We start from the raw sequence: 27,423 nt of genomic DNA on the forward strand, positions 1-27,423 counted from the left end.
CTCCTATGATCTGATTGTCGAGACAACAGGGATTGGTATCATTGTTAGAGACTATAAAACAAATCTAATCTTCTCTTCAACTAGGAAGGTTAATGCTTCTTCCTTGTTGGTAATTGAAGCGCTTGTCTTAGAGGAAGCGATCCGCTTGGCCGTGTCACACCATATTAGCAAGGTCATATTTGAAGGTGACTCTTAGTTGGTCATCTCAGCTATCCATATTCACTTTATTTATTTAGATTCGAATCGATTAGTCCATTTGAGTATTCGATCAATCCTATTAAGAATATATTATAAATAGTTCGAAATATTATAATTTACTCTTATTATTCAGCATAATTCATATTTGCTCTTTGTACTTCAAACTTAAGCACTTAATCCTCTTATCGTCTAGACTAAATTAATCAAGACATAAAAAACTTAATTATCCTTATAAAAATATAGTAAGAGTACAATATTTATTTTATAATTTATTCACAGTGCTAACAATATATTATTATTTTTAAATGAAAATTTTAACAATTGTAGTTTGGTATAGAACTGCGAGGATGTAAAAGTGCTTAAATTTAAAATATAAGAAAGAACATTAAAATTGAGCTAAACTATAGAGGATAATTGTAACATCTAATTCTCTCATTTGATCATTAAAACCTTTCCAATTACTTATTCTTTATCTTGGATTATTTTCTTTGCCACCTGAGTTATACACCACAACTTATCTTAAAAACGGCTATTTCACATCCTATTCCACTTCCTAAAAACCTTTTAGGTCCTACATAAAATCTTATCTCTCAAGATCCAATGTATCATTCTATTATTATAACTATATAATTTATTAGAAGATGCATCCGTTTAGGTCCATACATTATTCCCTTTATCCCTAATCTTAAACGATTTTGTATTTTGTAAATTTACTCTATTTTCAATTTCTATTATAGAATCACTTAATCGCGCTTATCCCTGTTGTCTTTTTATTTAAAACTACTTTATTTTTTTCTAAAACAAAAATGAGTAGTTTTACTAAAAAGAGGTAATTGGGAGGAAAAAGCCTTTTAATTTTTTAATTGGCATAAATAGTCTCCCTATTTATTGAATTGTAAATTCAGGATTTTTTTTTTACTGATTTAGACTAATTTATTCTTTTAATCGCGATGTGTATATTATTAAAAATTAGAACATATTTTTTGCATAAGCGATGCGTATAAATTACATAAGTGATGCGTAGCTTCTTTTTTTGAAATCTCAATACGCACATCGTTAAAAATTACAGTGTATATTTTGCAGTGATGCGTATATATTAAATAGGCAATGGGTAATGTTTTTTTTTTAAATTAGGGCATACATTTTGTATAGACGATATGTATAAATTACATAAGTGATGCGTGACTCTTTTTTTTAATCTTGATATGTATTATTTTGAAAATTAGAGCGTATATTTTGCATAGTCAATGCATGCAAATTATATAGGTGATACGTAATATTTTTAAGACATGATAATTTTTTTGAGGTTTGTCAGGATTAAATTAGTATAAAATGAAATTATAATTTGATATATGAAGGGCTTATTTCTGCCGACTAGAAAATTGAATAGCTTTTTGCTACAAATTGAGGCTAAATAAATGGTACCTTTTTAAATCGATATATAAAAACACTTTCCTTCCGGTAAATATACAAGTACTTACGGGATTTGTTAGCTTTAACAACCATCGTTAGAAATGTTCTTTGACTATTCTATTAATAACTAATTATCAATTGTGATTCTTAAAGAATTAAAAAATTTATAATTATAATCATAATATTTATAAAGCAAAAGTTATTGTATACGTAGCTATGATTTAATAGAGTGGAGTGCAGAACATATAGTGTTAGTATCCGAGAGGAGGATAAGAGACTTAAAACTCGCAATTCAGTGTATCACAAAAGATCTTAAGAGTTTGTCGAATTTGATTAATTAATCTTATTTTTTAATCCTAAATTTCTAAAAAAATAAATTTAATTAAATATAAAAAAAATTTAATTACTGAACCTGTTCAAAAGTGGTTCTTGAAAGCCTTTAAGAACCAGTAATAATTAAGTTATTGAATGAAAAAAAAAACTGTGAAAAGTAATCTCTCTCAGTAAATAGCAGTTTTTCTTTTAAAAAGAAAAAGAAAATGTAAGGGCAGGTATGATATATTAAAACAATTGTGTAAAAAAATTATATTTATTAATTTCCATTCTATAGTCCTTTGCGGGACGAAAGATCTTTAACCCCCTAACTCCCTCTTCCCTCTAATCCTAATAGAGAACTTTTTAGGGTTTCCTCATCCTCTCGATCGATCTCGCTGGGGGTTTCTCCTCGTTCCTTGAGGCGATGCCGTGCCTCGTACGCGATCGTCTCTTCTTCGGCAACATCGGCGACGCCGTCGAGGTTCTCTCCGGCGGTGGAGGGGAGATCACCCACGTCCTCTCTCTCCTCAGCTCGGCCTCCATCTCCTTCTTCTCGGAATGGCGCCCCGGAATTGAGATCCCCGCCGAGGAGATCAAGAAGGTGTTCGTCGGCGACGTGTCGCCGAAGAGGTCGCTGGCGCCGGAGAAGCTACTCTACTCGCTCCAGCGCGCGGGGCCGGAGATGAGGCTGGTGAGGATGGCGGTGCCGTTGAGGGATACCGAGGAGGAGGACCTCTTGGATTACTTGGAGGCGTGCTTGGAGTTCATCGAGGAGGGAAGGAGAGAAGGGGCCGTGCTGGTGCATTGCTTCGCGGGGGTGTCAAGAAGGTAAAATTTTCTTTCGTTTTTATTTTTGGTCGATAGATTATGCTTCACATTTTGAATGCTGACTATTATGTGTTGCTTAGTAACTATTCCTTGTGTGTTTCTATTATTGGATGATGACTTCTGGAATTTTCTTTTGTTATATTTGTAAGACGGATAATTTAATTGTTGATGATTTACTTCTTATTTGAGATAAATGAGGATAATACCATTATTAGGTTTCTTTGGCTATCTAATTTCTTGACCAAAGTTTAATAGAGTAGTAGTAGATCATTTTCTTTTTCCAGCTAGTAACATTATTGGTTAGGCATGTAGCTGCAGAAGCTTGCAAATGGAGTTGAGAAACGAAAGTTATGATTAATTTGTTATGTGCAGGATGCTATCTATACTTTTTCATTGAAGTAAATACTGTATTAATCAACTATATTGTAATTATATTGCAGAATTTCGTAATCATATGTAAATAGCAATGATTGACCTGCATATTCCTCTTGACACACTTGAATATCTCTTCATTCCTTAATAGGCATGCATATGGCTATATATTTGGGCACATCTGGTACATCATATTACATGTCTAGATTATATTGCTGCAGGATGAATTCATGCATTCCATTAATATTGATGATACAAAATTTGTATTACTTATTGTCTTATCGCAATTAACCTCAAGTGTATCAGTGGATCTTTTGTTCACTAACACAGGGTTTGGATTTATTGCTGTGCTTGTCTGTCAGTAAATGATGATTTTCTTTTCATCATTGTGATACCTAGATATGCATATTACCACAATGAATATGACAAGCAGGAAAAAAAATAGGTTACTAGAGGGTCCTGTGATTGCCAACTTTGAGCTCTTGTAATGGATGTTTTAGGAAACCTAGCACTTCTGAGTGTGGAAATTTTCACAGATAAGCAATAACTTCGCAATATTTTGAGCTATAAGTCTCTGTAACAGTTAACAAAGCCTTATCCCTCCATCATTTTGGGAATGTTTAGGTTTGAAATTGAGGAGAAAGATGTGTGTCCAAGGTGTTGCCTACTTAACCTAGATCGTTGGTGGTATAGCTACAATGGCAACTGCATATGCTGAAATGATCCCTTGAGGACTTGACCACCCTTCATAAGCTACATCGACATGGATACTAGCTCATTAGTACTTTTTGACGTTCTTTGACTATATAGTAGACCATCATTTGCTCTCCTGATCCTGATTCAGTGTATCTACCTCTGCTTTATTTACAGTTTCTCTCTCTCTATTTTGCTGCAGTGCTGCGGTTATTATTGCATACCTTATGAAGACAGAACAGAAATCTCTGGAAGGTCCAAATGATTTATTTATTTATATATTATGGACATACAAACTTCAACTTCATTGGTAAAGGTTAAGATACAATTTATAGATTCTCTATAGTAATGTTGGTCTATGCCTCTCTTCCAGATGCGCTTGAATCCTTAAGGCAAATTAATCACGCTATTTGTCCGAATGATGGTTTTCTGGATCAGGTTGGATATTTTTTTTGCTTCTTTCTGATGATAAGTTTGTATTCTTTAAATTTGGAGGTCTTGCGCCTTCCTAACTGTTGCAGTCCAATATGTTCAATGTAGGAATTTTTAATAGGCCTGCATTCTAACCGTTGCAGTTAAAATTGTTCGAAGAAATGGGTTTTCAAGTAGATACTTCAAATCCAATGTACAAGCGCTTCCGGTTAAAAATATTAGGTGAGATTTCATCCCAGTCAATTAATTTTTCTGCCTTGATATATGGTAAAGGTTAATATTACATAATGAGCTTGAAAATATATCATTTCTTGTATTTCTTCAACTGAATTAAGTAGTTGAAGACCAAATATAATGTTTGTTTGCAAGTTTCTCTTTTGGACTTTATTTGTCCTGTCGAAGTTTCTGGGTGGTGTAGCTTGTTTGGATAAGTGTCATTGACAAAGAACACGAGGCTATGGCATCTAATGTATCAGCAAGAGTTTAATTTAATTAAGAAATCTAGGATTTTGTTGTGGAAATGTGAGTAGCGTAAACATTATACATGTTCATTTTTAAGAGTTTCCGATGTTGATAACAAATTTTCAAGTTAAGGTAGCAATAAGACACTTAAGAGTCCTGGATCGTACAAAACCATATCCTTTGGTTTTCCAAGACATAGTCAGGGTGATATAAGGTTTAAATGATCTATGCAGAATCATAGATGAAGCACCAACACTTTTACTATGGTTTCATTGGAATTGCAAATGTACCATAAGGAAACAGCCTTTTTACTATTTTCAACTAGTGTTATCACAATTTTGTACTACTCTGATGATATTGAAGATAGTTAACATTTGAGTCCTTTTGTTTAAAGTGTATTTGTTATTTGCTATATGTTCAAAAATGAAACAGATACAGACATATTGACTAGAGTATTTTATCTATTGTAATACTGCTGATTGCAGTGCGAGGATAGGTTGACCCCTGTATGATTGCACACGGTGTCATTTTCTTAGATTTTTTTTATCTTCTCTGGCATTATTATATCCTTAATATGTATATGCTTTCTGCATTTCATCCGAGATGCTTCTGTAGTCCTTTTCTCTTATTTCTGATGATGTGATAAATAGTTTGCTTGCTGGTCTACCTAATTGAAATGGTAGCTTCCATCTGGAAGACCGATAAGTGACTCAGTTCACTGTATTTTTCAGGTCATTCATATAAATTAGGCGAGAAGATAGACAGGTCTATATTTGAAGTTGATCCTGATCTGTCTCCAGAATCAGACACTTCTGAAGATGGATCCAAGGAGGGTCATGGGAGATCTGCTTATCGCTGCAAAAAATGCAGGAGAATTGTGGCTGTGAAGGAAAACATTGTTAGCCATGTTCCTGGTGAGAGTGAAACATGCTTTGAGTGGCAGAAAAGAAAAAGTAGAAGTTCATTTAATAGGTTTCAAGAGCAGTGCTCTTCATTTTATGTTGAGCCTCTGAAGTGGATGACTTCAGGTAAAGCTGTTGGGATCATGCTGCCTTGTTCAAATTACCACAATCTTGGTTTAAGTAATTATGTACTTTTGACCTTTATCTTGGATACTAGTAAATAAAATTATATATGAATTCCATGGTTCAATAGTAACCTGAAATCTAAATGTAGAAGCCAAGTGCTTGGAATGCTCAAAATTTGTAATTCAAAGTAAGGGCGAGGAAGGAAACACCGAAACTATTCTAGAAGGTAGTAGTTAGACAAGACAGAAGGTTCATATAGCTGATCTTATAAAACTGATACCAGGCTTCACGTTGTTTCTAACTTTTCTATTGTTGTAGAATTATATCAAAGCAGCAAATGCATATTTTCAATAACTAGATTTACATGCAGATAAGTTTCTTTTCCTATTTTTCCCCTTTAGAACTTTTAGTGGATTAGAAATGGACTGTGAAATCTCTTCTCTAACATTTGTTTTCCATGTGGTGTGGTTTTTTTTCATGTAACAGTGGAAGAGGGTGCATTGGAAGGAAAACTTTCTTGTATCCAGTGTGATGCCCGCTTAGGTTATTTCAACTGGTCGGGGATTCAATGCAGCTGTGGAAGCTGGATTACCCCTGCCTTCCAAATTCACAAGAGTAAAGTTGATTTCAGTGCCTCCTAGATCCACACGGGGAATCAGAAACATCTACACCAGCCTCTTTTTCCATGTAATATAGTTGCTTGATAAACTACATGGAACCCGCATTATCGAATTCGAGGATCTTTTTCAGACTCAGATCTTCATCCTTAAGTATGACCTCAAAAGGCCTGCATGGTTAGCTGCCTGCAGATATGATGCTGTGAAGTAATAATAAAAAGTTTATGTTACCAAAACTGCATATTTTTTTATCAATTGCAGTTGGGTGTTTTCCAAAGAGCTGTGTTAATGTACTTCTATATCACTGTAAAAAATTGGACAAGAGAAACTATATTATCACAATATTGTGATAGAATGAGCTATTCTCCTTTTATGATTTTGCTGATAGTTTTGTTTAACTTTATGTGGCTTGAATAAGTCATGTAAATTCTACAAAAAGCTTTTATGCCCAGTTGTTTGACTGGTACCAGAGTTTTGTGCCATTTGACGTTAAGAAAATGTTTACAAAAAAGAAAGAGATTATTAACTTGATGGTTTTTATTTGAGCCTTGGGACTTGAGGTGGGAGATATTAAATAGTTAAGTGGGGAAAGTGTCAGAAAAAAATCAAATGAGGTATGGGTCTGTATGTAATTACGAAGGCTATTTATAATTGTGATCATTATGGTAATGTAGAGATTATTTAACACATTTAATACTCTATAGAAATATTTAATTTAAGGGAAATAAGTGTCATATAATCGGAGACAAAAAAAAACCTAAATAACCTCAGCAGAAAAACGCCAATCAATAGTGTAGTTAGCTTCTCTAAAAATACAATTAATTTTACAATCCTTATAATTGTGAGTTATAATAATCATATCAAGACTTTTTACCACCTAAGAAGATTGAATGATGTCATTTAACATGTTAACTAGTACTAAGGGATCCGACTTGATCCAGAGGTTGGGAACAAACAGGCTAAATAGTTTATGACAACAAAAATATATTATTATCTGAAGAAGTTATTTACATTGAACTTGAATATGGACTCTGCAGCTAGAACAATGGATAGATACATTGAAGATGAACCAGAACCAATTACTTCTCCCTAGATAGATAGGTTGAATGAAGTATCAAGACCTTGTGTTATTTTCTTATTTCTCGCGATAATGTTGATAGCTGGTGGTAAATTCAGTCAGTTCTACCGTCTGCCTTTGCAAATTTGAGTTGCGCTAAAGATGAACCATACTGTTCCAAAAATGCTTGAATGATTGATAATGTTGTTGTAGCCAGGAATTAGACCAAGAAGATATACAAGAATGTGTACGATACGATATGGTCGATATCTATTCGAAGACTTCAGTCGGCCACAGCCTTCTCCACTTTGAAATTTCTTCCTCGCGGTGGAGCTTCCTGATTCCTCCGTAGAATCCATCTGTTTCATCCCCTTTTTCTTGGTGATCCTTCCGACTTACAGACGCTCGCCTCCATCTTGAACCAGGTGTGTAGTGGTTGAACTCCAGTATTATGGTATCTGTCAATAGATGAAGCTGGAGAATGAATTCCATAACTGAAAGTATTAATAAATATAACAGAAAAAATGATGGAATTTTTGTTATATCTCCCTACTGATGTTAGTATCTTATTAGGCAGTCCAGATGAAAGAGACAGACACATCCAAGATGTAGAGTTGTAAATGTATTTTCTAAAATTGATCTATGATATCTAGAGACCTTTTTAATTCAGCGACATAGAAGACTTGGCAATGGAAATAAATTCCTGACTCCAGAAGACAACAGACGGCATCATTTCATTTAGAAAATAGATTGGCCATGTAGGTATCAGATAAATAGGAGAGATGGCAATTGCCAAGTCATTTGGATCCTCCCTACTTTTGCTGCAAAATGAAAGATTTATGAAATCTAACATTGTGCTATTACCATCCTACATCAAATTTGAGTATGTTAGAAGAAGCAGATGGATTCTTTCATGTTGATGTAATGAAGTTTCAGACCAGATGCTGATTAGTACATCTTGAGGATTGAGTAGTAAGCTACAAAGGCAAGAAACTTCTACCGAGACTGAAGTGTCAATTTTATCACTTCTATTACCTCAGCAGGCATAGTAAATAGTTTAAATGGATCAAAGTAGAGCAGTATGTAATCTCATGCATTAATCAGAAAGTTAAACTTAACTTGGTTTCCAGAAGATGAAAATAGGAAATTTAGTGAATCGCGATAGCTTATTACTTGTTCTTGCAGCCTCTTAATCTATTCAAAATCATATGAAAGGGTTTCGATATATAAATTCAACCATGTTAGTCAAGAAGAGAGCATTATTTATATATGACAGTCAAGAAGAGAGCATTATATATGACAGTCAAGAAGAGAGCATTATATATGTAAGCAATAGCAATTACAATCTAAGATCCTCACCATTCTCGTGACAATGACAGTGATGCTCATTTCCATCACATGACTCCAAATGACCCACAACTCCATACCACCAGCCTGCCATACATAAGAAAACACTATTAACAGATACAATAAAGTCTACTTTGAAGAGAGATACTATAACCCGGGGAAAAATGAGTTTAAATAAGAAAAAGAAAAGGTAAAAGGAAGGCAATGTATTGTAAAATATGTACCATATGGGAATTCTTTGTTTCTTCTCCACTGAATCTCAAAGTGATCTCCTGGGCACAAGTCATTCAGACAATCAGAAACATAAAGATCATGCGCAGGAGTGTTGACAGGTGAAGCTCGCAGCCTGTCCCACTGTATTCCGTCTTCCATTTTTACAGGCTTTTGACCATGTGGTGGATACCTATGGAATGATCCATTGTAAGCTGATCAGATTCAGCTAATCCGACAACTTAAAAGCAAAATCACGCTAAAGCTCTTACTTTGCTACTTTGACCTCAAATAATGTTCTTGAAGTTGAGAACCTTTAGATATGAAAATATTTTGTCGATTTCTCATGTAATGTCAATGTAATCAAAGAGTTTTACTAGGAGAAAAAAAAAAGATTCAGTTTTGACTGGAAATGATCCAAAATTATATCTCATTCAGTCGAAACGACTAGGTTTCTGACAGAGAACAAGAATGATCATCAAAAGGGATATATCTATGAACTTGAATTAGTATAAGAAGTTTGGCACATACCTTGCATAGAAGGTGTTGGTTTTCCGGTCATAGCTAAGATGAGCATCATAGCATGATAACAAAAAGCCGGTGTGGCCGTTCTGTTGGAAAATCATGAAAATAAGTATCCTGTGCACTGTGCAGAAGAACAAAATGGTAGAGACTAGATAGATGACAACACCAAGTAGTAAATCATCTAGCATCACACAATCTGACCTAAAATCTAGTACTAATATGACTCAGATAAAAAAGCATTACTGGATGCCACAAAAAAAAAAAAAAAAAAAGGATATAAAGCCTGTGGCAATAACCTTCATAATTATCGCCATGAAATTAGAAACTAAATAACAACAGGATCAAACTAGATGGTATAAAAGATGCAAAAGAACATGAAATTAAATGATAATTACCTCACGATTATAGACCTGGGCCGGAAACCAAAATTTGCCACTCTCAAGTGCCACATACCAGGATATGATTGAATCTAACTGCAAATCACTCTTAGATTTACTCCTGGTATCATCAACCTTAGAACTAAACCATGAAAGAGGCCAGAAACATGACAGCAACTCCATCCAGTCCTTCGGCGTCGATATCTCGACATCGCCATCCGTCGCCGCCGTAGAATCCTTTCTCGGCGCAGAATATCTCTCCCACTCCCGGCGAGCCGCCTCCCCGACCACCGGACTCCACTTCTCCCTCATATGCCTCTCCCAGAGATGATCACTCCTACACCTATCCCTAAGAGATCTACAAACGCATGCCATGTTTGCCAATGCAGCTGGGGAGAGCTTCTCCAGGATGCACTCCAAGGCTAACTCAGGCAAATCCAAGATTCTATTAGCTTCTCTTATCTCCACTCCCAACACTTCTCCCACCTTAGGGGAACACTTCCACTTGGTAGACATCTGGGATGAACAATCCAAGAACTGGGAGCTAAACAATGAATGCCACAAGGAAGACAAGAGCTCTTGCACAAGTAGGAGGCATACAACCATCATCTCATGCACCCAAGAAGGAAGGGTCTTCTGCAAGGGGAGTGGATTGGTGATGAGGAGGAGTAGGAAACAAGAGAGTGATATAAAAAAGAGGAGCATTAGAGGGTTGGTTCTTCAGAAAAAGTTGGAGAAGGGAAAAGAACCGATTGCTCCAAAAAGAGCAGACAGAGAGAAGAAAAATTGGATGCTTAGGGAATCTAGGAGGGAATCATTCCTCTACCAAATTTGGGTTGTTTTGCTGACACAACCAATCCCACTAAATCCTAGTGATAATAATGGAGATGTGAGTCGTCGCAATGGGCTTATGTATGAATACTCTATTCCTCTCTACATGTTCAAGAACACCTTAATTCTAATCAGCTACTGCTCTTCTGACAGAATCTGAAGCAGCCCAGCTGCATCATATGGGAGTTGGAGATACTAGTGGGAGAAAGATTAGATTTTGGTTGTTGGATTTTGCTTAAATTAGGTGCAACCAACCAACCAACAAACAAACAAACAAATAAAAGAGGTTTATAAAATGTGGAACATAACAAAAATGGGAAGATTGGTAACCATATATAAGTTCATCTGAATTTATTGGGGAAGGATAAATTATTGATATATATTTTTATTTTTAAAAGTAATAAAATATTCATATATATATATATTTAATATTCTAAGTTTGGGGAATAAATAATGTGAGTTTATTGTTGCATATTTTGGAGACTTAATTAGAGGTATGGTGATGCAACTACTTTCCCCTAACTCCTAAAATCTTCCAACCAATCTCCTACCTCATTTATACTAACTCTTCAATCTTCCTACCCAACTCCCACCTCATTTATACCAACCAAGGAAAGGAAATTATAATAAATGGAGTGATATATAGCTTCAGGTCAAACAGCAGTCACCTGACTGACTATATCAATGCGAAGCAATTACAAGTCATTTAAAAACATTAAAATGACAATTATTCGATATTTGTGTTATTTTTTAAAATATTGCTCCAAGGATGGATGGTAGAGCTTCATATCAAATGTCTTTTTAATAGTGTAATGGTTGAGTTAGTCCTACATCACTATCATACTAACTCGTACTAATTTCTATCGCTATCGAAAATGATATATGAAAGGAACAAATAAAATCCAATCAGGATGAGTTAACTCCCATAGATCTTCATCCTTAATTTTTTTTTTTTTTTTTTTTTTGTGTGCTAAGTTTGATCCATATTTATAATAAAAAAATGTTTTAAATGCCTTGTCTTTCCAAATCTTTCTACTCACTACTTCCATAGAAAGTCTTTCTAGTTGCTTGTAAGCAACTGGAAAAAAAGAAGTTGAATATGTTCTTATGCTTCAATAGTTCCTTTCAACATCCATTTGAAAAAGGAAGCCAAAAAGATAACCATTCACATCTCAAAATTTCATTAGGGCACTCCCACGAGTAAGTACACATTCACATTTTTTCTATCACTTATTAGACAAATATATATATATATATATATTTTAAATAAACTTATTAGACAAGTTGGTCACCTCTTTTTAGATGTTACGTAGAAACTTTGGTAAGTAAGCTCTTGATATATTTACTTTTTTCATGCTGCATTATGTGTTTGTTATCGTTCACATTCTATCTTTTAACAAGAATCGTCCTTTAAGAAAATATACTATCTATTAGGTTTTATTATATGAAATCAAAAGGAAGATTACATCTATTGTCCATTTTCATATAAACCTCCCCCCTCTCCTTGTGTAAAATCTTCCAATAGCATTTGATATATATGTTTTTTTTACTAAGAAAATATCATGGGCGATTAATTTTAGATACTGGAGGATTATTTTTAGTAAGGATTGTCCATCCTGATCCTTGGATCAGCACGCCACTGTATATTACTGGCATGTCTTTAATATATATCTAATATATTTTTTTATAGAATATTTAAGTTTAAATATATATACTAAACTCTACAATAGAGTCTTTTATCCTTATATTATATTTTCAAAGCCCTATCTTATTAATGATATATCAATATTCAAGTAGAAATATTATCTAAAGATAATATGATTAAGCATAATCATTAGTTTATAATAGTTTAATAATTAAAAGTAAAACTTAGTTTAACGTAGAATAACAGGTTACGTAATATGCACATTCATTCATTTGTAATAGTTCAATAATGTCGAAATGTTATGCTACCTATAAATTTTCGTCATTCTTTTATCTAGCTGTGATTATGTTAAGTGTGAAATGATTCATTTTTTTTCTTGTATTTGATAGATTATACGTCAGCATTTATCTAAATCTTGCCCCTATAGTGATCTTAGGTGGCACGAGTAAAATTGTCTTCTTATATAACAAAAAACAATGTCTCTCTAATAAGAAGATTGTATAGCATAGACACGTGCCATATCTCTATCATTCCGATTATCACCGCCACCAAACTCAAATTGAATATCATCATTATCGTCACCACTGCTATCATCGTCATCATCATCAATTGTAACTATTTGTGAAAATGATCTAATTCGACTAGTAGCTTGTCGGCTGGTCCAATATCCAAATGGCCACCACTAGCTCGATCATTAGAAGTCTAACTTGGCATCTAGCTTTGATGAGTTCTACCTACCATAATATGGTCACAAAAAAAAAAAGTAAAAAGAAAAAATTTGGCAATCATTCAAAGTTCAAACCCCATATGCGATCAGTGTTGGTGTTGGTTTCTGGGATTAATCCATCTCCCTTTAGGATCCTCCAAAATCTAATTAATTACAACTTAAAGTGCAGATTAACATAATCCACAAGCAATTAGAGCAAATCCCACCACTCCTGGAGGTTGGAGTTGTATAGTTGTGATCACAACTTCTGGTGCATGCATTGAATCCAAGGAAGTGATGTTGGAAGATAGCATTAATGAGTAAGACTAATTTGGCTAGAAATGGGCATTCATGGTGTGTTAGTGGGTTATTATATTTCTTCTGATTGTGACCTTCACAAAGGAACATCTCTTGGAATTAATGTGCAACTATGCACTTATTAATGACAATGAAAGCTAAGTGACATCAACTAAGTGTTATCAACTAGTATATGATAATGAGGCAAAGACTGCTGTAGTGTTAACTAAGAAAAAGAAACCACCTCTTCTATTTCTTATTCTTTTGTCTTTCAAAAAGACCCACAAAAAAAAAAAAAAAGTTTCAAACATATAAAGAATGTATATCTATAGAGGTAGAATTAAGAAGTAAACTTTAAAAGAGAATGGGTAATCTGGGATCAAGGATGTGGGAAATGGGAAGAAAGAGGCAATGGGTCACAGTGTCGTCATGGAAAAAGACTTGAAAAAAAAAGTTAGAAATCAAAAGTGAAATGGTCTCGCACTGAGATGGCAAAAGGAGTGACATGAGATGAGAGCACTCTGCCTTCTTGATTCAATGCAACTGTGCTCCATAAAGGAAGAATGGTACACCGATTAGGTCTCCAAATAATTCATGCATGGAAGACAAGGTTGGCCCCATTAGAGAGAGGAAGAGAGAGAGAGATAGTTCAGTGGAACCTTTTAGCAATGCCCCCAATAATGGAAGCCGTTAATAAGCTCTATAAATATAAGGGGGGCAGGCCTCTTTTCTGGGACTGGGAGGAGGTAGTAGAAGAAGCCAAATCCATTTGAGTGGGGGAGTTTTAGTGGGAGTGCACTCCTCTATATATATCCATGATTTTGATTATGCTTCTTCTATATTTATCTTTTGAGATTGTGCGTGTGATGATATGCCAAAGTTGATCTGAGCCGATATGTGTGGATCAATTTGAGCTTGCCATCATATACGATGTATGTCAATATATTGATGATGCGCATCTAATGTTCAACCGCACTCGTACTCGTTTAAATTCTATAGCTTTTTTGTATTTGCTTTTCAGGCATGATCGAAATCGTGGGGTGCAAGTAAATGCACCGTTCGGTGCACAAAATTAGTTTAAAAATTTACTCAATATTTTACTTTTATTATTATTATTATTATTATTATTATTATTATTATATTTTAATATGTAGATATTCATCATTTGGCTCATATAATCTTCCACACCTCTTATCTTAAATTCCCATATACAGAATACACTCTTTTAGCTTAATAGAGAATATTATATTACTTATAAAAAAATAACTCTTTGCCATTTGACCTTATAAATCCAGTTCTCCATTTATTTTTCTCTTAACCTGAACAAAAATTTGATTCAATGTTATTGTTTATAGTTATCTTAAGTCATCTATGTGACATTAATATACGGTATTTTTGAGATATTTTAGGAGGGGTGGTAGGGTACAAACACAAAAGATAGAGTGTTTTTGATATAAAAAAAATTTAATTAATTGGGCCCAAATAGGTTATTGGGCCTTTCTAGTTTTATTCGGCCCATTAGTGCTTACCATACACACATATATATTATCTTTCCTAATACCAAGACTGCAAAGAAGTTTATTAAACGCGTATGTGGTATTGCGTAGTAGTCTGCATCCAAAGATTGTTAAATGTTAAGTCGACCAAAGAGCTTTGCCAACAAATCTAACACCCTCCCATGTCTATAATCCTCCCATATATGTCATTACATTATTTAAATGTTTTAATTTTCATTCAAATCAGTTTAACTCTTTCAAAATTATCATTTCAATTAGTTTTTGAAATATTCACAGTATATTCCTAACTGGTAGTTATTAAAAATAACAAATTAGATATAAATATTTAAAATATCCTTCTTTCTTGAAGTTTAATCAGTAAAATATTTGTCTTTAATTTTTGACATAGAAAAGAAGGTTATTTTTTTTAAATATATATATATATATATATTATTGTTACGTGCAATCCATAATACACTCCTCCTATAAAATAAAAACAAAGAAAACTTAAAAGCAGTAGCTGAATCTACCACCACCACCACCACCACCTCAATCCCCAAACGTTTAAAATTCTCCACCACGTACCTCGCTCCCTCCATGTCCCTCCTCCCCCTCTCCCCTCGCACTCCCTTCGCCGTCGTGCCGGCGGGAACTCCCCCCGGCTCCCCGTTCACCCCGCGCCCTCCGGCCCCTTCCTCCTCGCCCTCGAGACCCCCCCGTCGCCCGACGTCAAAAACCTGGAAGGCCCTCCGCGCCCTCCGGTCCCTCCTCCGCGCCCTCCCCCTCCTACCACCCTCCTGCAGCCTCCACGACGGCCACGTCCACTCCACCCGCCGCGCCACCGGCACCCTCTTCGGCCACCGGAAGGCGAGGATCACCCTAGCCATCCAAGAAACCCCTCAGAGCCCGCCCCTCCTCTTCCTCGAGCTGGCCATGCAGACGGGGAAGTTCATGCAGGAGCTGGGCGCAGAGCAAGTACGCGTGGCACTCGAATGTGAGAAGAAGAGGGGTAACGGCAGTAATGGTGATGATGATGATCATCATCAGAAGAAGACTAGTATACTAGACGAGCCACTTTGGACGGCGTACGTGAACGGACGTAAGGTTGGGTATGCTTTGAAAAGGGAGCCGAGTCATGACGACGTTGTGGTTATGGAGGTGCTGCAGAGCGTGTCAGTCGGGGCTGGCGTGCTGCCTTGTGATATTACCGAGAAAGGCGAGGGGGATTTGGCATATATGAGGGCACTTTTTGATAGGGTGGTCGGAGGCAAAGACTCCGAGTCTTTTTACATGTTGAACCCTGAGGGCACCACTTCTGGCCCCGACCTTAGTATCTTCTTTGTTAGGATTTGATCTTCTACTACTACTTTATTATGATCTTTCTCTTCTTCTTCTTTTTGTTTTCTATGGTGAGTTTTCTTTTAAAGTAATTAATTATGGAATTGAGAACGACAATGTACATACCTAGCATTAATTTTTTTGGGATATGATGTGGATATTGTAGTTGGTCGTGTCGACTTTGTCAAACAAAAATTCACCAGTTATATTTCCAGGCCTAGTTTTGTAAATAAAATCTTATTAGACTAATCAAGAATGGTTTTGAATTCAAAAAGCATAAATATTTTAGTTTTTATGTACTAAATCACAGAACTGTTCTTTTTGTTATATTTTCTTAGTGTTCTCGGGCTTAATATATTATTTTATTATTATGATGTTTAATGTTGTAATCAAGTGAATGGGTTGTGTTAAAAGAGTCGCCACACTAGATCGATATCCATTTTAACCGGATCCGGGTTTCAAACTGGATCCGGGACACTCTGTCTCTCCCTCCCTCACTGCTCTTTTATGAGAAGAGGGGGGGTTTTAGGGTTTAACGACTCCATCATTGACACAAATCGAATGCGAGAGGATTTCTTCACTCGGGATCACCATGTCGGCTATCCGAAGAGCTGCAAACCCTTCAAGGTCATGCTCTCTCACTTGGGTCTTGTTTCTTTTGATTCCTTTTTGGGTCTCTTTTGCAAATTAATCATCTTGTTCTTACTCTTATCTTCACATGGCGCTATTTGATCATTCATATATGTTTCTGTAATGTTGTTGTAGTAATTTGTTTAATGAATTCGATGTCCTTGTACCTGAAATTGTTGCTTTTACTTATTTATTTTTTTGGGTGAGGATGGTAAATTTGCAATTTGGTTAGTATTCATATGTTAAAAGTGGCTCCTTTTGTGAATCTAATAGCTGGTTTTGTAACTTTAACTCTATTCCAGAACCGAGACCTATGCCTGCACTTGTCTGTAGACTTGATTAGTTTCATTTTGAGCGTAGTGTTTGCCAATCTTGATCCTTTCAATGGCATTTCAGGTTGCAGATTGCACATCATGTGATTGCCCGAGCCTTTTGTTCTAAGTTTGGGATTACAAATTGTAGCTTGAGTGATACCTGTGAAAGAAGCTTACAGATGGGAGGCCATGTCTCCTGTGGACATTCAGTGATATATTTTCTAGGGGTTCGAAATCTTTGTTTGCAGTCCAGAACAAGTAATAGTAATGGAGAGGCTGCCGATGGATTTTTGGATGTGGATGAACTTCCAGTATGTGATAAAGTTGACAGACTGACAGACGATGAGGATGATGAAGAATATGCAGGTGAAGAAGGAATCTCTAGGGATGAAGCAGAAGTAAGCAAAACAGAAGCTGCCAATAGTTCTCTGGGATCATCAGAGACTGAAAAAGATTTGTATCATAGTGAAGTCAGAGGGAAGAACCATACAATCCCTTTGTTCAAGGTTATAATGGAAGCGCCATGGCAGTCTGTTAGCAGTGTCCTTAACAAATGGGTTGAAGGTGGCAACCACTTGGGAAGGGATGAAGTCATGACAGCCTTGCGCAGTCTTAGGAGACGAAGGCTATATGGAAAGGCTTTGCAGGTGCCTATTTTTTTAGAAATATAGAGTTATAATTTTTTTCTAGGCTTAAATATGGGATGATTCGTAGTGAGAGTAATCTGTTATTGGATTAGCTGTTTTCTTATATATATTTATAGGGTGAATTTCAAATTACTCCCCTGTGGTTAGGGGTGTGAGTCAGCTGAGCTTTGATCAAGCTTGATTCAAAATTTGTTTTAAGCCTGAGTTCAAAATCAAGCTTGAATTGATTTAGTTTTAATTTGAACTAATTTCAAGCTTGAGCGTAAACAAGCTGATCAATTTATATTGCAAATTGAAGTCTATTTAGTTCAAGCTTAAATTAAGCATGGTTCAAGCTTGAATTAGGCTTGATTCAACAAAATCAAGCTTGAATTGATTTAATTTTAATTTGAGCTAATTTTGAGCTTGAGCCTAAATAAGCCAATTAATTTATATTGCAGAGGGGAAGGACATTTTTGTCCATAAAAAGTTAAAAATGGAGACAATTTAGCCCACCATTTAATTTTAAAAATTTTTTAGGCGTGCTCCATTAGTTTGGATAAAAAAATAAATGATCTTACTTTTCATAAGTATATGAACTGATTTGAGACTTTTTAAAGTATAGGGGATAAAGTATTTTAAGCATAAGTACAAGAGAGTAAATTGTGTTTAACCCTTTTATTATCCACGTAATACTTCTGAACTAACAAAAGTATCTACATAGACCCCCTTAATTAAGAAAAAAAGTAACTATGTGGACTCCCAGAACTAGAATTTTTCATGTTAGAGGATCTATTTGGTAAAAAACTAATTTAGGGATGCAAAAAATAGTGATAGTTCAAGGAGGCTAACTTATATAATACTAAATATTATACTAAATACAAGTAACCCTATATTATATAATACTAAATATTTATTATTATTTTGAGTCTTATTAAGTCGAGCTTGAACCTTAATGAGCCAAGCTCGAGCTGACTCAATTATGCCTAAAATTAAACTACCACCCTAAACTTTCATTTATATCATTTTATCCTCCTGTTATAAAACTGTTAACTTTTCTATCTATACTTAACAAAAAAAATGTGAATTACCATAATACCCCTGTGGTATTCATAATCACATTGTTTTGAGCAAATATGAATTTCTGCCTATATTTTTAAGATGATTAAAAATTTTCATTCCATGGCCATATATTTAAAAGGGGGTATGGTTTGATAGTTAGATAATAATTAAGATTTGGGGCTTCTAATCTTAGAAAGAAGATGTTGAAAATATTCATTCCATGATCTTAATTTTCACTTTTTATGACAACTAAGTGGTGGCATATTCTGGATAACAACTGTCTCAAAGACTGGTTACTGTATTCAGTCTGTGCATACCTTATAAAAAATGTTCAGACTTTAGTTTCATGTTCTTTTAAACATATAAAGAACTAAGATGAGAGAATGTTGATTATTGTGCCATTTAGAAAATCAATTATTGGGCATGCTGTACTTGCATATGCAAACTTTGCTTACAATTGGTGTGACACAGATATCCTGATATTTTGGAGCAATTTGTTCGAGCTGACCTCCTATGGCATTTAGTTTTCAATCACTCAGTTATACTTTATTTTTCATTGTTTGCAGTTTGTGGAGTGGTTGGAAATAAATAAGCGTCTCAATTTTGTGGAACGAGACTATGCTTGTCATCTCGATTTGATTGCAAAGGTGCATGGTCTTCAAAAGGCTGAGAAGTACATAGACAGGGTTCCGGAATCCTTCAGGAGTGAGGTGATATATGAAGCTCTACTTGCTAATTGTGTGTCTACCAGCAATTATAAGAAAGCAGAAGAAGTGTTCAAGAAAATTACAGACCTTGCCTTGCCAATTTCTATCTTCTCGTGCAACCAACTCCTATTGTTATATAAAAGGTTTTCTCGCAGCAAGATAGCGGATCTTCTTTTAATGATGGAAAAGGAAAATATCAAGCCGTCCCTCTTCACATACAAACTACTGATAGACACAAAAGCCCGTGCAAATGATATAACTGGTATGGAACAGATCATGGAAGCAATGAAGACAGATGGCGTGGAGCCTGACCTAGTGACTCGAGCTATGGTTGCCAATCACTACGTTGTTGGAGGGCTTAATGGTAAAGCAGAAGCAACCCTCAAGGAGATGGAGGGGGAAGATGTTATCGAAAATCGGAAGGCTTGCAAACTTCTCCTTCCTCTATATGCTATGCTTGGTAAAGCTGACGAAGTGGAGAGGATTTGGAAGTGGTGTGAGTCTGATCCTAGTCTTGACGAGTGTTTAGCTGCCATTGAGGCATGGGGGAAATTAGGGCGTGTGGAAGATGCAGAGAGCGTCTTTGAAAGCATGTTGCGGACATGGAAGAAGCTTTCGTCAAAACACTACAACTCATTATTGAATGTTTATGCAAATCATAAACTTTTGTCGAAGGGTAAGGAACTGGCAAAAAGGATGTCAGACAGTGGCTGTAGAATCGGTCCTTCAACTTGGGATGCACTTATAAAGCTTTATGTTAAAGCTGGCGAGTTAGAGAAGGCTGACTCAATATTGCAAAAAGTTGCGCAACAGAATCAGGTTAGGCCTCTTTATAGCTCATACATTACTTTGCTGGACCAGTACGCAAAGAGGGGCGACATCTACAACTCCGAGAAGATATTTCACAGGTTGAAACAGATTGAGTACTCTGGGAGGATGCAACAGTACCAATTGTTACTTGAGGCCTATGTTAATGCTAAGTTTCCTGCTTACGGGTTTAGAGAAAGGATGAAAGCTGATAACATGTTTCCTAGCAAGCAAATTTTGGCTCAGTTGGCAGCTCTTGATGCATTCAAGAAGACTCATATTTCAGAATTGGATTGACTGAAGAATCTTTCATGCCCTTCCACCATGTTCAAAATTGATGACATACTTTAAACTCAATTCATGTTTCTCTAATAGGCTAACAGCGAAAAGAAGATCTAAGAGTTATCTTTGGAATGCCAGGCATTGGATTCGCCACAGGCCTATTTAATGTGATTTCGTGTTTCTTTCCAGAAGTTGTTTAATACCTCTGTACCCGTCCACTGTGTTCCTAATCTCACAGGCATAAGAAGTTGAAATTTCTGAATTAGAGATGTTGCTCATTAAGAACATTACAGGGTTCACAAGTTAGTAGTTAACTTCCTAGCTGCAAGTTTATCTACATTTAATAATTTTATTTAAATTAAGAACACCCTCTCCTGCAACAACTGAAGCTTGCTGTTTACCAGTGAAAACTACATTTAATGCAAGCATTACTTTCAAAAAAAGTTTAAATGTCTGAAAAAGTTAGAGAAAGCAAGGGCATTCTGGTAAGAAAAGGAGAATTCAAAAACGAATCCATATTGTTTTCATAGAAATTGCTCAAAAAGAACAACAAATTACCACGACTCTTTTTCTACTACCCTTGATGATGACAAAAAAACCTCTATAATTTAATGCAACTTTAACTTCCTTTGCCCTCTTTAGCTTGTCATCTGATTGAAGACTGTTGTCTGTTTGTGCAGCAGATTAATGGTGTTGGACTGTGAGGGTTGGTAGAATTGCCTTTTGATGACCTCTCACCCTTTCTACATGGAAAGGGCTCCCTTTTCCCAACCTGAGGACCCTTTCTTCAAACCCAACTGCGACTTTTGGAGGAACTGCAACATTTAGCTTCCAATTCCTTCAAAGCTTTCTACTGCTTCTTCCCATAGAAAACGCCATGGATCCCGGTAGCTACACTTCTCTCCCTGATTCTTCCATTCTGTTGAAGCATTTGGAGGAGTCCAATTTCCCAGCATTGCCACTTCCTGAGGAGCTCAACATCCTGTGCCAAGATCTCTCTTTGCCTTCATATTTATACAATGTGGGATCCCCAGTCACTCTCAATCCACAGGTGAGCTCTGATTTCAACTATCCCATCAGCAAAGAGACTGTCTTTAGTCTTGATTCCGCCGTCTCGTTGGAAGATTTGGACTTCATAGGGGCGCAATTAGACTTTAGGGTTGATACTAATGCAGCACCAAATGTGGTCGTTTCTCAAAATCAGAATGTGGGTATTGTTGGGTCTGCTGAAACTTTTGGAAATCACCATGGCCCAGTTCAGAATGCCCATTTGCAAGAACTTTCTGAAGCATATAAAATAGTTGGTGGCGGCAAGGAGGAGGAGAAGAAGCCCCTGCAAGTAGCTACCGTTTCTGTTGACATGATTAGAAACAAGAGGCCATTTAAGTGTATGCATGATGGGTGTGAGAAGACCTTTAAGAACCCCCAAACCTTGTCCATGCACCACAGGACACATTACAAGAATTTGGGTGATGGACTGCATCCTAATGCTGCAAAAGCTGGGCAGAACAAGAAGATCCCATGCCGATGCCCAGTATGCGGAAGGGTGTTTGTTGGCCTCTATGAATTGCGGCGCCATTTTGGGAGGAAGCACTCGGAGGGAGAGAAGATGCATAGCTGTAGGAAATGTGGTAAGAAATTCTACATAGAGGTGGATTTGAGAGACCATGAGAAGCTGTGTGGGGAGATGGTGGGGTGCAAATGTGGATTGAAGTTTGCATTCAAATGTAATCTTCTGGCTCATAAAAAGACCCACCCAGAGTGTGTAGGAGAGTCTTCAAATCCTCTGAATCCAAGAAATGCTGGGAAAACTGCTGGTTCTGATGTACATTGTATTGGCAAAATGGGTGTGAAGCTAGAAGACATCTGGGCTCTTAGTTGCCATTCTCGGCTTAGCGCTGTCAAACCTCAGGTTTTTAAAGAGTAAGTTTTTGGATTTAGGCAGGAACCATGCAAAACATTTCTCTGTTGTTGCAATCATTTCCAGGCTAAATGATCTAAATTTTCCTCTTTTGTCTTTCCTCTAACTTCCATGTCTGACTTGTTATTTTAAAAAGCAATGCTAGCCCTAGTTAACTGTGAATCAGCATTGTCAATTTTCCTCTTAAGATGGTTGTGAGACACCTGATACTTTCCTTCTCAGTAAAGGTAAACAGCATGTTTGTTTATTATTTTAATGTTAGACAAGCATCTACTGAAACCCAAAATTATCCGTTGATATATCTAATCAGATATCAACCTTCATAATTGACCTGTAGATATAACATAGTAGCAATTCAGTCTGTTGAGTATAAAGAATTTTGACCGATTATGTTTCATTTGATTAATGGAGAGTAAGCTAAACTTGGCCCTTCAAAAAGTTATATTTGACAAGGTTAACGCAATTCAGTATATGTGGCCTCCTACCATATCTGTTGAAATATTCTTATGGTACTGCTCTGTAATTACATTATTTGATTCATCAGTCCTGTAATCCTGAGCGAAATTTAAAGTGAAAATTTGTTGGTTTTCTTCATCATCTTTCATTTTAAGCCATGATTTGCTTCATTTGCGCTTTAAGTTTTTCTGCTAATAGCAAAAGAATTTTTTCTTCTCTTCATTAAACTTCTCTTTTCTTCTCTTCATTAAACTTCTCTTAGTTATCTTTTCACAATGTTTGCTTCAGCCATATGATATCAAAAGACTATATTCCATCCCGATCCTGTCCAGCCTCTTGTAAATCTACTTGAAATAATCACGACTATGGAGAATCTTATACTGGAAGTAGTAACTATCTGGATCAATTGAACTGTTCTTGAACTCATGAAGAATTTTGTCATGACCATAGATCATATCTTCCCTTTTCGCCCATGTGGCTAGATTTCTACAAGATATCAAAATTCTCAATCCTATGAATGCAATTTCAATATAGTCATCATACTGCACTTGTTCCCTCAACTTGTTTGCTTATATCTACTCACTAGTAGCCTTCCTCTTGTATGTTGATAGTCGTTAACGACAAGTAATGACAGACACTCAAGAACTCAACTATCTAGAAAGAGTAGACTGGGCAGAGAAATATGGAAGTCAGCATAACAATCACACCAGGAAGTTCAGCAAATGCATCTGGATGTCTAAATATTTCTTGTTTTCTGCAGGAACTCCCTAGATTAGGCATCAAAGTCTAGACAAGAGTTGTATAATGTGCAGCAAATAAATTTTCATTCAGTCTTGAATGGTACATAAATGAGAATATTGATGGTACTGCTGCAATACAATTGTACAAGGAGCTTTCTTTACAATGGGAATTATTTCCTTTTGCGCCATCACAATTGAAAATAAATCTCCTGCTCTTATTTCTCAGAAAAGAACAGCACATTGAAGAGAGGTTAGACAGCTTTCAGTAATTCTTTTATGCATCATCTCCTATCTCTGCTTCATTTGTACAGGGCGTATCCATAAGCGAATTCATCTTAAGATTCTCGCCGTCATCTTGAACAAGGAGAGCTGCCAGACCGCGTGCGCCGATCAACAGAACCACACTGGTGCACCCCATGAGGGTTCAACAACAGAATGGTCACCATGACCTCTACCTTGGAACATTACTTTTGATCCCATCTCACCCACCAATCAAAAGGGAGACTTATGATAAAAAAGAAGACAACAAACCAAGAGAAGCAAAGTATAAAGAGATAGCCATATCTCTCGATGATTTGAATCACAACATAGAAGATTGATAGCAGTAGCTATGCTTTTATAGCTACTCACTCAGAATTCAAGTTGGCAATTAGTTCATATAATTTTGTGGGAAATAAAATGGATTGGTTGCTTTATCAATTTGATACCTTTTCCATTCCAATTTTGGCAAGAAAAATCTACCTTCTAAAGAAAATTTATCAGATTTTGGCAAATTCATAACGGTATCTATTTCTCTTTATTTATCCGATAGCAAAATTAGTTATCGTATTAGTTTAATATACAATATATTTAGATTATTCCTTATGAGCTAACTAATAACAAGAGGCGATTATTTGCAAATATATCCAAAGAAAGAGGAGTTGATTAATTAAATTTGAAAAATGGAGGTAGGTTTTTGCAATAATGTTAAAATGTAGGTCGTTATATGCAAAACCCTCCACTTTATTACCCATTGGTGATCAGAGAGGCCAAATTGATAGTATTTACTAGCGACAGAGAGGAGGAAGGAGAGATGCCTCACAGAACACGGCCGATGACGTCGCTGCTGGTGTTCATGGGAGTAAATTTAGTCCTCGTCAATACCATCTCTCCGGTCTACGATTTCGTCTGCTTCCTTCCCTACTGGGAGCGCAGGGTGCGTTGTTTCCTCTTCCCCAAATTTTTTATTAACTTTTAAGCTTGTAATCTTGGTTTGTCTTCAATTTACGTATTAGATTCTTAAGTCTCCATGTTTTTGGATGGTTGTAACCTTACCTTCCTTCTGCTGTTTACATCCGCTGTTGATAAGATGCAATATGAGTTGGTGCACGTAAGCTGTTTGCTGAAATGCTCGAAAGAAACTGGATGTTGCTTTTCGAGTTTGGGCAGCCAAATAGATCCTTTGCTTGTTCTAACAGATGCAGATTAAGGGGAAGAATTGCCTGCTAAAAAAATTATAGAGTTCATGCAGTGTTTTTTTTTCCTCATTAAAGAACCCTTTGTATTTTGAATTTTGAAATAGAATCGAGTCCTTCAATCTTCCATGTTTTCTTGGATCTTTGCTTGAATTCTATCTTTATATGACTCTCTCCATACTAGTGCTTGTACTAAGCCAACCTCCCACATATGCGATTTTTTCTATCACTATATTTTCATTAGTCTCACCAATCTTTTCTCAGCATCTTCATCATATCCATGGTTTGTTTTGTGATCATTGTTCTCCTAGCTTTTCAATGTCCATATGCTGAAGAATGTTTTGTTTTGTAAGTTTCCTTTTCACTTACAGAATAGGGATTATCGTAAGTTAGAAATTCTCCTCTTTAATTATCTTGTGCTACCATATATATATATATATATATATATAGATAGATAGATAGATAGATAGATAGGCAAATTCACAGGTTTTTCAAGTTTACTCACATCCTTTGCTTATATGGCATATTTTTCAGAGAGAACACCGTCAAAAGGAGCGTGAAAATGCTTTAATAAAAGGTTCTGAAGCAAATTAGTACATGCTCTTGTCAGGTATTCTCCCATAAATAGAAAAAAAATTCTACTATTTTGTTTTAGATATTTTGCATACATACTCTTCAAAAATCCATTATTTGCTTGTACTTTAAAGTTGATATTTGTATGTATACTCTCAAAACACACGGTGGGTTTTACATGTATATCTTTTAAAACTCTTTTTTTTTTTTGTGACTGCCGTTGGAGTTAACTTACAATTACAATTTGAACAATTTAGACATAAAAGGGGAAAATCTCAAAACACACAGTTCTTCTTCTTAGGGATCTTTTTAAAGGGTATACATGCAAAAAACCCTTTTTGTCTTTCCAGTCCCAAGGTAGTTATAATGCTTCTACCAAATGTTGTTTTGTCTTTAATCAAATTTTTTTAATGAAATAACTCATTAAAGTAATTTAATTGATAGGATGTTATAGTAGATAGATAACACTGGAATGAATCTATAGGAAGTTTGTCATGGTTTATACCATTAACTTGGAAATGACATTGTATCATTTTACTGTAGTTATACCCTTCGAAAATTCCTCAAGGAAATTTGATCCTTTTGGGGTTAAAAATAATGAGAGTAGATGCACCTTTAGTTAAGGATTAGGTTACCAAACAGGAGCTCCTTATCGTATTTGTTGGATGAGGGATGAGGCTGGAGTGGATTATTTGCATATGTAGTGGGATCCCTGCAAACAGTACCATTGACCTACTATTGCCAAACAACCTCGGCACTGGGTCCAATGTTGGCTATGATCCATACTTGAAAAGGGAGCACATTGGAAATATCAATAATTTGTCAAAATTTGTATGTATACTAGATTTTCTAATTTATCTCCATTTCTGTGATCTGTTTTGAGATTTTTGAAGCGACACCATCTATCCCTGGATATTTTCTTTACATTAGCCTTTGGCATTGTCATTATGCCGAATATATTTCAGCAATCTATGGAATAGCTCATAAATACAGTTCACTTCAGTTTCATGAACGTTTCACATGGAACATGATTGAATCATAGGTATCCAAATGCAAGAAGAGAGAAATTACACAACCTTTTATATGTATAAAATAACTTTTAACCTCAGTTGCACTTTATCATCATTGAAAGATTGTAGCAGTTGTATATTCTTAGGGTAATGTAAGGAATCTAGGGATTGCACTAAATTACAAACCATTCGATTATGCCATGCATTATTTTCATTTAACCCTTTAGAAAAGAATGCATACAGCATGTTGTTGAAATTTTTGCTGGTCAGATATCAGAATCCTGTGTATTTTAGTATAACTATTTAGAGATTAAGAAGAATTGCTGCTTCTGATATGTAGGTAGATGCTGATACTTCAGTCAACGGGATGCAAAAGGCAGACATTATGTCCTTCATTGGTGATTTTGTCCAGCTACACCTTCCAGAATATTGATGTAATATAGACTCAGGCATCTTTGTTCTCAGGAGGAAAGCCTTTGGCTTTTCAACGATCATTACTTGTCTCATAGTTTGATCCTCAAATTAGAGTTGTAACATTTTGTTCTATCATCAATCTCAAATGAAATAAACTCTGTATGATTAGTTTTTCGAAGTGCTAAGTGTAATTCTGCTTCCTTTGTCACCTTTATCTCCAATCTGTACAAGATTCACACA

At 35.8% G+C, this 27,423-nt stretch overlaps 5 protein-coding genes across 8 annotated transcripts; 4 read left to right on the forward strand and 1 right to left on the reverse strand.

Annotated features, from left to right (window-relative positions):
- Positions 1–2,226: 2,226 nt before the first annotated feature.
- On the forward strand, positions 2,227–6,729 carry LOC140776495 (uncharacterized). Its single transcript, XM_073120222.1, has 6 exons — positions 2,227–2,754; positions 4,022–4,074; positions 4,193–4,257; positions 4,395–4,473; positions 5,445–5,741; positions 6,228–6,729. Exons 1-6 carry the CDS (start codon positions 2,351–2,353, stop codon positions 6,380–6,382), a joined length of 1,053 nt encoding a protein of 350 aa, XP_072976323.1. The 5' UTR covers positions 2,227–2,350; the 3' UTR covers positions 6,383–6,729.
- A 620-nt stretch (positions 6,730–7,349) lies between these two features.
- On the reverse strand, positions 7,350–10,908 carry LOC140775367 (F-box protein At2g26850-like). Its single transcript, XM_073118615.1, has 5 exons — positions 9,893–10,908; positions 9,504–9,583; positions 8,987–9,165; positions 8,775–8,849; positions 7,350–7,873 (listed from the first exon to the last, which is right to left on the reverse strand). The coding sequence occupies exons 1-5, from the start codon at positions 10,577–10,579 to the stop codon at positions 7,686–7,688; spliced, it is 1,209 nt and encodes a 402-aa protein (XP_072974716.1). The 5' UTR covers positions 10,580–10,908; the 3' UTR covers positions 7,350–7,685.
- Positions 10,909–15,446: 4,538 nt separating this feature from the next.
- On the forward strand, positions 15,447–16,269 carry LOC140775732 (protein MIZU-KUSSEI 1-like). The gene has a single exon (XM_073119140.1). The coding sequence runs from the start codon at positions 15,447–15,449 to the stop codon at positions 16,200–16,202; it is 756 nt and encodes a 251-aa protein (XP_072975241.1). The 3' UTR covers positions 16,203–16,269.
- Positions 16,270–16,645: 376 nt separating this feature from the next.
- On the forward strand, positions 16,646–20,882 carry LOC140775510 (pentatricopeptide repeat-containing protein At1g80270, mitochondrial-like). Its single transcript, XM_073118856.1, has 3 exons — positions 16,646–16,814; positions 17,214–17,778; positions 19,386–20,882. Exons 1-3 carry the CDS (start codon positions 16,780–16,782, stop codon positions 20,628–20,630), a joined length of 1,845 nt encoding a protein of 614 aa, XP_072974957.1. The 5' UTR covers positions 16,646–16,779; the 3' UTR covers positions 20,631–20,882.
- A 542-nt stretch (positions 20,883–21,424) lies between these two features.
- Positions 21,425–27,389, forward strand: LOC140775511 (uncharacterized). 4 transcript variants are annotated; one of them, XR_012106757.1, is made up of 3 exons: positions 21,425–22,538; positions 24,044–24,927; positions 25,721–25,796. XR_012106757.1 is itself a non-coding variant. In XM_073118859.1 (3 exons), the coding sequence occupies exons 1-2, from the start codon at positions 24,718–24,720 to the stop codon at positions 25,778–25,780; spliced, it is 270 nt and encodes an 89-aa protein (XP_072974960.1). In that variant the 5' UTR covers positions 24,710–24,717; the 3' UTR covers positions 25,781–25,796; positions 27,110–27,389. The 4 variants fall into 4 exon arrangements, 3 of the variants coding, with proteins under 3 accessions (XP_072974959.1, XP_072974958.1, XP_072974960.1); XM_073118859.1 differs by lacking the exon at positions 21,425–22,538 and adding an exon at positions 27,110–27,389 and having other exon boundaries at positions 24,710–24,927; XM_073118858.1 differs by lacking the exons at positions 24,044–24,927; positions 25,721–25,796 and adding an exon at positions 23,604–24,035.
- Positions 27,390–27,423: the final 34 nt, after the last annotated feature.

This window comes from Typha angustifolia, chromosome 14 (genome assembly GCF_048772165.1).
Source record: "Typha angustifolia cultivar Huaian chromosome 14, ASM4877216v1, whole genome shotgun sequence".
Classification (NCBI taxonomy): domain Eukaryota; kingdom Viridiplantae; phylum Streptophyta; class Magnoliopsida; order Poales; family Typhaceae; genus Typha; species Typha angustifolia.